Genomic DNA, 11,504 nt, shown 5'->3' on the forward strand with positions numbered 1-11,504 from the left:
TGAAAAAAAAGCATTGCTCTGAGAATGCATTCGATATTCGAAATCGAACGTATCGAATATACAGGGCATGCATTGGAACTTTTCCAGAATCTTAAAAATATAGATCCTGAGTTGAGTAACCGTCAACAATATACAGGGCAATAAGCAATTCCAAGTCAGTGGGATGGGAACCATGTTCACTGACTGTATAAATTAGGCTAGTATTACTCAATTGATTTTTTTTTGGCGCCTAGTTACTCTATTGATTGACCAAACAAAACTTTTGCAGCCGAATATATTCTCCTGGCATCATCTGCACAAAGAAAACTGATAAGATCAATTTAGCAATACTCACATAAGAGGATCTCAGCTCTTCCCTAGAAACAAGAAAGAGAACCAAGCTTTGCAATCGATATGTTTTATTTTCTTTGAAAAAAGAAATGACATGGGATTTAGTTACACCTCATTGCTTCAGGACTGAGTTATCAGAATCCTGTAAAAGCAAATGGACCACAATGTTCTCACTCACCTCCCACAGATGTTCAAATTAAAATCAATCCGCTTTTAACATTTTCCAAGTTCCAAATTGTTCTAGATCTCACAAACCTAATTTCCGTACATGAAACCCTGCAACTTCCATTTTAACCTTTATTGACCAGCCTCACTCACCTCCCGCAATGCTACAATCTTAATTTTGGGATGATTATGCTCTGCTATCTCATCAGACAGAATTTCACATAACGTGGGTGTTTGTTTCTAGGATGCTTTTAGGAGCAAGCTATTCATTTCTGTAAAATTAGAATGGTCACGCTTCTGAGGAAATTGCTCAGTCCTTTTCTGAGATCAACTTGTCCGGTAGACTTAATTCCCTTCTAGCAAACTTCTGTTTTCTGGAAGCTTGGTAATTGTACATATATTTGTTGGATACCAAAAGGAATAAATACATTAACAGACACCCATACCTGCAATTGTAGCCATAGAATACTCAGAAGGTACATTGGCCTGTGTCTCGACAGCTGCTTTTGCAGCAGCCATACCAATTGGCACACTTAGCATCATGTCTAAACCTGCACATAAAGATGCAAGAGTTCCACCAACCAAGCAATCACCAGCCCCTGTAAGCCTCACAATTGATGCAGAAGGTGCAGGGAAATGCACTGCATAAAGGTGAGAACTTCTCTCAAACTGTCCGGTACTGCAAAAAAACTGATTTTGACAGCTCGAAGTCACAAGTCCATATAGCGATTTTCCCAAGCTGCTAGGTTTGGCATTCTTTAAACCAAGACTTATGAAGTCAGGCCCACCTCCTGAACATAAAAATGCCCCATTCGATCCGAGAGTCACAATAACCAGTTTGATACCCTTCTCTAGAAGCACACAGATTGCCGGTTTTAGCAGTTGGAAATACGATTCTATGGATTGTGAACTGCCATTATCTACCCTTTGAATTGGAGCAAACCTATCCCCACATGACAAAGCATTTGCCATGGCAATAAGTTCATCTTCATTAGGTGAAGTGAAAGTTATCTGTGGAAAATCACGAGATTAGTCTGAAATAGAAATCCAGAGCACAAAACTTTGTGTTTTGTATTATTTTTGTATGCATTTGTACTGTACATATTTGTATTTGTACTCCTTCCAAACTGAGCCAGAGTGAAAGAGCGTTGCTTCAGAAATCACATATAGTTGGAGTTTTAAACAATCTAGATTAGTCAAGAAAAAAATCCACAATTTCTCTTTAATGTAATTTGAAAGAAACTTCATTAAAAACAGAATAAAGTATGGTATCAATTAGGGTGATGAGCTTGAACCCAAATTCCCAGTTGCACATGAAATACATCAAGATGGGCCTAACTTTCCTGTACTACTAATTCGAGTTTTCCATCCTGACATTTCTCTGTGGCCAAATATTCAAGGGAGTAAAAAGGCAAAAATTTTCTGAAGCAGTATCCCATTACCAATTTGTTGGGGTACTTAAAAAAGGAACACTGGGAAATTATTTATTGATATTGGAAACAAGATTGTTGATTAGATATTGGTTCAACCAGAATTTTCAGGTTTAGAGAGAATTAGTTAGCAGTGTGTCACACGATTGGAAGTATTCTTGAGATGACAGGAATGCTACCCTCCCTAAATATTCTACTGACAAATGATTCATGGAACACAAGGAAAAACAGGATTAACAATTCACATGGTCAAGCTAGAAAGATCTGAGTCAAAAGTTATGTCTGGTACATCAATCATGGCCACCTGACCATCCAAAATTTCTGAGGATCCCAAAGAAATCAATGAGCTGTGCAAATACAGTGATTTAAATGGACTGACAATTGAACCACATGGTCTTATAGATGGATCCATTAAATGGTATCTATGGTCCCCCTGTAAGTGCACCTCCTAGGTCCAGAGATGAATACCCCCCACCAAAAAAAAAAAAAAATGCTACCTTCCCTTTTTAAAACACATTGGTTGCAAAAGTTACTAACTTGTAAGAATGTCAGTACTCACATACTTGGCAATGGAAGCAACTCTTTTGGATTTTGCAACTGAGACAGGTTCAAACCACACAGGAATACTAGCTTCTGCTGCAACTACAAAAAGTTAACCCCAAAAAGTGTTACCAGCAAAGAGCTAAAGGAGTTCCACTGGTACTCATTTCTCAAAGTACACAACAGAGAAAGAAAGTACAGCAAAGCTTGGTGAAAAAAGAAATATAAATATGCCTTCAGTACATTACAATCAATAGGACTTCGAGAAATTGAGCTACTGACAATAACAAATAGCTGCCCATTCATATGATTGCAGTAGAACGATGTAATTACTCTGTAGCAGAAAAAGTTAATCCATTGGAAAAAGAGGTATGCACCATTTAATGCAAACCTTCACCATTCACTGAATTGCAACCAAAGCCCTTTTATTGGAAACACTTAGAGTACAGTTCTTTCATTCATCACCATTAAAGCTTTGTCCCAACCAGAGCCCTTTTCGTAACAGATCACTTTTTTCTAACAGGTGCTGTAGATGGTCTTCTATGCATGTAAACAAACCATCTCAATCTACTTTCTCTCATTTTATCACCTATTGGAGCTACTCTTAGGTTCCTTTTTTTTTATCAGTAAATATGTATTTTATTAAAATTCAGATTGCAAGCAGTTTATACAACTTGGTGATGGGACTGTTGATCCCCTTTAATCACTCTATTCTATCCCTCATTACAGTGCAGCCCAAAATAATTGCTGTCTCAATGCCCCCTGTTTTGCTAATCCATCAGCTAGCCCATTTGCACTTCTTCGGACCCATTTAAATTCAGCATCGATCTCCTTTGCAATCTTCTCCACTTCCCTAATCACATGTTTAAACGTCCATGGGGTATGTCTGCTATTTGCTGCCCATGAAATTACTACTTTTGAGTCCCCTTCAACTTCAACATGTCTGGATCCTAGTTGTTTGGCTAGTTTTAACCCTTGTAGTAATGCCAATAGTTCAGCCTTCAGCGAGTTTCCGTTGCCAATCGGTCCTGAGAACATACCCAATATCCACCTTTCAGAGTTTCTTAAAACTCCTCCTATTCCTGAGATGCCTGGATTTCCAAAGGAGCCCCCATCAAAATTCAGATTTACTTTATTGCCTTCTGGTGGTTTCCACTCCAGCCTTACTTTATCTCTTACTCTCAAAGATTGTGCTACTTCGGATCATGTTCTTAGAATGTCTGTGACTGAGAAGACTTGAAAGCTATCCAAGGGTTTTACCCAATGGGCTACTTTCACCTTGATACTATCAATCACTTCCTCTATTGTTCTACTTTTTTCCAAGAAAATTCTGTTGTTCATCTTTTCCCATGTTACCCAGCAAATTGTTGCCTTTGTTGCTTTCCACATTACCATCCCTCTTTTCTTTCGCTATCTCAAGAAATCATGGTTGAAGAGTCCTGCCACATCTTGAGGGGGAACCCACCTGCAACCAAAGAGAGTACAAAAGAATTCCCAAATTCGATGCACAAAAGAACAGGATATCATTAAATGAGAAAGGGCCTCACCACTTTCCTTATACAATGAACACACATGAGGAGAAAGGCAAATATATGGGCTTCTTTTCTGCAGCATATCACAAGTGTTTACCTTACCAAGGAATATTTCCCAGCAGAAGGCTTGGATCTTCTGGGGAATAGGCTTGCACCAAATTTCTTTCACATGGAAAATCCCACCTAGAAGGCTGGGGGAAGCAAGTACTTTGAAGAAAGAGGAGCAAGAAAAGAGGCCGTTTGGAGAGCCTACTCAGATTCTAGAGTCTTCCAACGAAGGGTCCAAGTGGATTTGCCCTAGGAGGTCCAGCAATCGGATTAAAGATTTACACTCATTTTCCTTCGTATGACTTCATTTCTAATTCTATCTTTCCTAGTTTTACCACTCATCCATCTAAGCAATTCGCATTTCTGCCACACTCATTTTCTGGACATGCTGTTTCTTAACTGCTCAAAACAAAGTAAACTTCTTTCAGTAGCAATGTACCTTTATCATAATATACCACTCTAAAGTCTAATGTTTGGGCCACATCTAGAGAATTTGATAGACCAAATTTCAACACCATTGGATAATCCCAACAACCAACAACATGATTAGTTCGGAGTACTATGTAGTTTCAACTAGGTGATGCTCCATCATCCATGAATGACACTGCCCCACCCCTACTTCTCTCTCTATGCAAATGTATATGATGAGGGAGTAAGTTTGCCAGTTGAAAGCCCTAATTATACGCACTTTAACCTACATCCAAGTTCCAAAATTCAACTACTGAATTCCAATGAAAATTAGAAACTCAGAACTGCCATAATACCATGCACTTATTAATATAAAAAAAGGTAAATAGACAAAGACAATAAGGGAAAAGTTTTATATACTTTGGCAGGAAGCTTCAAGTGACACAGGATTCAAGTTTGCGTCAATCATCAATACAGGTGCAGCACATATGTTACACCTAAAGCGTCGGATCCAATCCTCTGTTAGAAATTTCTCCTGTGCCAAGGACACCATAACTAGTATGGATTTGTGGTTTAATTGGTCCTACAAAGCAGAAAAACAATAAATTTAAATGAAAAATAAGAACAGAACTTCTTACAATTGCTTCTACACTTGCAACAGCAACTGCCAATTCTCCATTTATGTCGAACAAATTGCAAACAGCAGGAGTCTCAACATTTTCATGCATTTGGATGCCTGTTTGCAGAAAAAAATGTAATATCAGGGTAGACCAGTTTGTTGAGCAAATCATATGTGGTAGAAAAATGATACTTCTAATAACCATAGACAAAAATGATCCAACTAAGTTTAGGCCTCCAAATGATATGTTCATGGATTGATTTGCAAATAGCCAAGTGTCAATGGGTTGGCAGTTGGCACTACCTTTAAACATCTAGTTATTTCTTGAGCCAAGATCAACCAACAATATAAACATTCTTAATAAAAAACAAAGAAATGTATGCCTAAGATGAATATTTATGATAACATGGACCTCCCTGTGATTTGTTCCCTTGTTGGTTCTTTATAACAGATTAACAGTTACTCATTTTCATCTTTGTAGAGGCAGTTTTTCAAATGCTGATGTAGGGATTTGGAGATGGTTGAGGTGGCTCCCAAGTCAGCTCCTTAAAGAAAGTCCTTTGACAAGGGCATCACAGTCATTGCTACACCATAGATTACCAGCATGTGGAAGCTACCGGAGAAGCAGGTCTTAGAAGCATGCCCTAGTTAACTAGTTTCTCCATGATTTATGAAGAAAGGATGCTAAGTTGAGGCAGCTGATGTAGCAAAACCTCAAATCTCAAGATCATATCGCCTATTGCCTTCCATGATCTGTCAATGCCTTTCTACAAACCCCTGACATGATTTTTGCATTGAGAAAGCAAACGAACCTCCTGTACCTCACACCCTGACAAGATTCAGATCCAACCTTGGCACCTTGCCTTTTATTAAGGTGCACAAACCAGTATGAGGTTTGTTTATCTGAGGCACAGTTTCCTGATCTTCCAAAGCGTGCATCCAGCTTCCCCAATCCAAGTGTTTCCACCCTTTCTGCTTGCATTTGCATGATTTTTTTTTTCTCTAGGATAAAGCACCCAATTTTAGTGGCAAATCTTGCACTCAAGTGATTTATGCCAGTGCAGACATCCTGCTCTACCCCATGTCAGGGGCACTGGCAGCTCTGTCATGACTGATACTCAACTTAGCCTTAATCCCAACTATTTGGGGTCAGCTACAGAAATCCTGCCCTGCCATTCTGTTCTATCAAGAGCAATGTTTTATGTCATTCCTCATGACTGATAGGGTACTTTGAAACTGATCATCACCATCTTTTAGCCCACACCTCAAAAAGAACCCCAGGCCTTGTGCTACTAGAACCTTTAGGAAATTAGTACCAACTTTTAGCACTTTGCTTATTTGATAGTCATTCACTTTCCTTAGAAGATATTCAAGAAAGACTTAGTTAGCCAGCTCTTTCTTTTCTTTTCTCCAATGGGAACTTCTGAATTTACCTTCTCAGGTAGACCTTATGGCAGCTTCCTTATCTCAGTAGCAGGGTTTACGAGACAAAGCATCCTTATTCATTCCATAGAATCATCATAGTCCACAAAGAACAACCCATCATTATACCCTTTGATCTGTTTTCACACCAAGACCGACTCAACACATACAGACTAAGAAGATTCTTTTTTTTTTTCCACCAGATCTCTTAGATAATCACACTTAAGTAGCAGCTCTGCCTATGGAGTTAGTCACGTCATGATGATGGGGTAGCTGTCTTGTTGTGGTTGGTGACCTCCATCACCTTGTCATATATGAGCATTAGAGTCATAAAGAAATATGGCGGTGGTTGAGATGGGAACTTGGAGGTTGTTGAGGTAGAGTCCCAACTCAGCTGCTCACATCACCATCAACAGAAAGAAGTTCATTGATGAGGTGAACCCAAATGATTACAAAACTGTGGATAGACATATATCCATTGCCTGATAAGATGGAAGTGAAGGAGTATGAGAAGAGTGAGATGAATAGGCTACTGGGTAAAGTTTCAGCCTATCCAAGTTCTCATGTCCTTGGTCATCTTCTACTCCCCTATTTAAAGAGTTACCCCCTGGATGAATAGGCACTGATGCCAGAAGTTGGAAAATGTGAAAGCAGGATGAGATGTCTATCCCCTCAAATGCCAAGACAGCATCATCTAATGCCCTCTGCCATTGCCTTTTCCACCAACCCCTGAAACAATCTACTTGAAAGCACATCCAACCACCCTAACCTAACATAATGAGAATAACATGATCAGCACATCAACCTTGCCTTTGTTCAGAAGGTGCTTATATAGGTTAAAGGCACCCTATGCAATCTTCTAAGGCATGTCATTTCTCTCTCCAACCACCAAACCATATTCTCCCTTCTATTCACATCCTCTTCTCTCTTAGGGACAAAGCTCTCAAACCCAGAAGTGCATTCAACATTCTGGGGCATCTTCTGCCAGAGTGGACATCCTTCCTTACCCCACTTAGGAAGCTGTCTGAAGCTCCATCACAACTAATAGATGGCCCAGAATTCCAAGTTTCTAAGTGCTCACCATCCTAGGTCCATGCCTCAAAAAGAGCACCAAGTTCCCTGCTGCCGAAACCTACGCCAAATTGCAACTATTTGTAGGTCATGCTTCTGGGGATTTCCCCCTTGGTACCCCAAGCATCCACTCCTATGCTTATCTGATTGGTGCAAATAATACTTAATATTTTTGTGGTCCTTAAGCAAAGAAAGAGTTTCACAACTTGCATTTTAACTTTCTACAAAATCAGAAGGCTTTTCAGTAACTCAGCAGGGAAGGGGGTGCAGACAAAAAAGGATTTCCAATCTGACCTCTCATGCATCAGAAGAAAACCAATGCTAATGCATAAACAGAACTGAATTACTCATCAGAACTGTCAACCATGTAAAGAAGAAAAACTAATCAAGCATACCTTCTGTAGAAAGCCCAGCAGTTTTCCAGTGCTCCAACAGTAAACTTCCTGGTAAAAAAACAATATTAGTTCAAGACAAGAAATTGATCATGTTGGTCCATTGGCTTATCTGTGGTACCTTCTTTTATGGTTCTTTCTTTCTGGATCGTTATTCTATGTTAACAACTGAAAAGAATGCAATTCAAATGGTTACAGCCATCTGAAGATGCTTTAGAATCTCTCCAAGTTGTGACCCATTAAGTCATGACAGACATCAGACTGTCTCTGTGCCACATGAACTGCCTATATGGTTTAAGGTAGTACAAATCTTGTAAAAATCATTAATCCATTGCTATACTCATTACAACGAGTAAATCACCTGCCATATCAAGCCCAATAGCACTAATCATAAAAGGCTTTGTCCCAAGTTTTGACATGCACTCAGCAATATTCCTTGCTACGCCTCCTGTTGCATAGTGAACCTGAACAAAGAAGTTTCAAGTAACAGCAACAAAACCATGGAATTAACTACTTTGACATTGTTTGGTATGTAAGAAAGAAACCATTAAAAAAAATCTTTTTATCTATTCATTTAGAAAACTCGTTTATGCAAGAAAAACAGAGAAAATACTTCTCAAATGTGTCCACCTCGTGAAAAATTTCAGAAAGATAATGGATCCTAAGGACTGTTAAAGAGGAAACCATGATTTCCTATAAAGTTGGAGTTTCCAACTCTATCCCCTTCAAATTGTTTAATGTGCTTCAAGCATGGAGACAAATAAAGGAACAAAGTACGGAGGTGTAGACCTTTAGAGATCTAGACAAATCTTTAAAGATGCCAGAATCCTTCTGGCAAGACTCAGGAGGGTTTCATGACTTTCATCGACTCTCTACACACACATTATCATATTACAAAGACCCCCCCCTGCGGTCTAATACCAAACATTCAATTTAGTAGTATATTATCAAATTACAGATTAAAAGTACAGCTACAAATTATAATCAGGTCAATCCTGACTAATAATTCGGTCAGTTCTGGGTTTATTACTGGTTCTGCACATTTATCAGTTTGGGACCAGGTCTACCCTAATCCCGACCCAACCCATTGACAGCACTACATCTAGCTATGAACTGGATGAGCTCTAGCCACCTCTATGGAGTTATGAAAAAGTGGTGATAGTCCTAAAAGAGCTCAGAACCATTGAAAGTAATTATGGTCGAGATTAAAAAATTTGGGTTTGGCAATTTTGGAATGAATTGCATTAGAAATTTGCTCCAAATAACCATAGAGCTGGATTTATGATTTATAATGAGCACACCCACAGTCAAGAGAACCCTAGCTTTTCTAATAAACAGCAAGAACTTTTTAATCAATAAAACAACAATAACTTTTCCTCTGTAATAAAAGAAAATAGAAGCCTTACTCTGCAACTGGTTTTCTTTTGAAAATTGATAATCTTCTTGAAGGTGATTCTAAGACCATCTTCACCATTTACTGGATTGGTAAGACTCTAAAATAAGACAACAGACACAACCAGTTATCCTACTTTTCTCTCTTTTACAATAACCTCCATGAAAAGTTCTTCATTTTGGTTAAGTCCAGTAATTCGCTGCTATTTTGTGGTTTGCATTGCATTGCATCACTAGCAAAATTACCAAATTACCAGTTAACAGCACTCAGAAGCTTGCTTCTAACTTCCTCGTTTTTAAAACACAAATATCCTTTCCGGTGATTGTACTAATTTTCTTTATTTCCATCACTCGGTAAGCTAAGTGAGGGTACCATCTCATGTCCATCCCTAATGGTTAAGAACTGTAAAATCAAAATCACTTTGTGCATCTTTTCTGAAATTAGACTTGTCAATCTTGACCCTTGATACATTAGCTCTATTTCATCTATAATCAGCAAAACAGTACTGGTTTCACAAATAATCGAGTAATTCATGAAGCTGCCATTCACCTAAGCATGGAGAGTTTTGGGGCAATATTTTCATAGTTTGATACTTCGACCACTCATCCACTGTTATCCCCTGAGAGCTCTTATACATGTGAACTGGGTTGGGAGCCAATAGGTAGATCCATACCATCCCTTGTCATTCTTAGCATCTCCTTGGCATTTCGGGAAAACAAGAAATGCAACTTGGTAGACAACTGAGCATGCAACTGTTTATGCTTTCATTGGTAGTTTGGCAGCATAAAGTCCTAGAACATTTCCAGTTCCTTTTCAATGTTCTGCATGATCTAATCTATTAAAAAGAATGCCTAGAACTCCTAAATACCAATGAATGCCCTATTCTGTTTGTGCTGAGTAACCAAAACCACTCTTCTCCACCTCCTTTTTCCAGTTCCTGTAATGTGGTGTTGATCTCATAGTACCAAGCAATGCAAAATCGATAATCGACGAGTTATTAAGCTTGAAATTTGAAATACACCAGAACTATCAAGAAACTGACCGTAGCAACTTTGAGTTCTGATAGGTTTCTGCTCTCTTTACTGTAAACAAAGGAAGAAGACAGGTACCTTGCCAGGCGTTGTGGTCCTGGGATTGGCGGGGATAGAAGGAGTAGCATGGATGTCTAACACCATTCCTCCGATAATTACAGGCTCTGACTCCACATCTTGTACTTGCTCCGCCCTCGCAAAGTTCTAAAAATGCAAGAGGAAAAAAGGAAATCATCAAGAATAATAGTAATAAAGTGAAAAGATAAATGAAGAGAATTTGAAACTTACAGGTAGAAGAACCCGATTATTATCTTCGGAAGATTGCAGTAAGAGATGTCGAGAAAGAGAATTCAGTCGCCTCCACGCAGAGCTCTCCATTTTCGCTTTCTCAGTTCTCACCCAAACCACTTGCACTTGACCAGGAGTCTGGAGAAGTGGAGAGAGACACTCTCTGGGGGTGATCATTCCAGCCCGGCCCGGAATTTCTCAGCTTCGGCCTTGGGGCTAGGTTTTGTGTTCAGGCCCGGGCTCGCATAGGTCCTCAAATTTCGGGCATGGGCTTCACAGAACTTAAATTCATCCAAAATATCATTTTAATAAACCAAACGCTGCGCCTAATACTTCAAAGAACTCAGGCCCTATTTGATGATTAAGTGCTTGTTAAAAAAAGTACTTGTGTTTCATAAGTATTTATTTTAACAATTATTTAAGGTTGTTTGGTAACCCACTTTTCAAATCACTATGTTTTTAAGCATTTATTGGGGTGAAAATATTTGATAAGCTACTTTCCCTCTAAATGCTTATATTGATTGACATGACAATTTTAGCACTCACTTCACTCATACATATATATAATGCTTTTCACATGTTATACTATACATTTCAATTGAGAGCCCACATGGACTCCACGTGAGTTGCCATGTAGATCCAATTAATAATAATAATAATAAATAATCTTCATAATAATAATAAAATAATAAAAATAAGAATTATAAATAATTATATTTATTTATATAATTATTATAATTATTATAATTATTATAATTATAATTAAAAGGAAACAAATAACTTTTTCCCTTCCTCCATCTCTTCTTCTTCGCCATCTGTTTGTCTCTACAACAAC

At 38.5% G+C, this 11,504-nt stretch overlaps 1 protein-coding gene across 2 annotated transcripts; it reads right to left on the reverse strand.

The window, feature by feature from the left end:
* Window positions 1-10,959, reverse strand: LOC148876992 (pfkB-like carbohydrate kinase family protein). 2 transcript variants are annotated; one of them, XM_088979998.1, is made up of 9 exons: window positions 10,670-10,959; window positions 10,460-10,585; window positions 8,319-8,421; window positions 7,961-8,008; window positions 5,092-5,189; window positions 4,874-4,988; window positions 2,485-2,567; window positions 942-1,506; window positions 1-306 (listed from the first exon to the last, which is right to left on the reverse strand). In XM_088979998.1, exons 1-9 carry the CDS (start codon window positions 10,844-10,846, stop codon window positions 239-241), a joined length of 1,383 nt encoding a protein of 460 aa, XP_088836124.1. In that variant the 5' UTR covers window positions 10,847-10,959; the 3' UTR covers window positions 1-238. The 2 variants fall into 2 exon arrangements, with proteins under 2 accessions (XP_088836124.1, XP_088836131.1); XM_088980005.1 differs by having other exon boundaries at window positions 1-292; window positions 10,670-10,958.
* Between the last annotated feature and the right edge of the window lie 545 nt (window positions 10,960-11,504).

The sequence above is a fragment of the Nelumbo lutea genome, chromosome 1, assembly GCF_056320005.1.
Source record: "Nelumbo lutea isolate HS-2025 chromosome 1, American lotus-T2T, whole genome shotgun sequence".
Classification (NCBI taxonomy): domain Eukaryota; kingdom Viridiplantae; phylum Streptophyta; class Magnoliopsida; order Proteales; family Nelumbonaceae; genus Nelumbo; species Nelumbo lutea.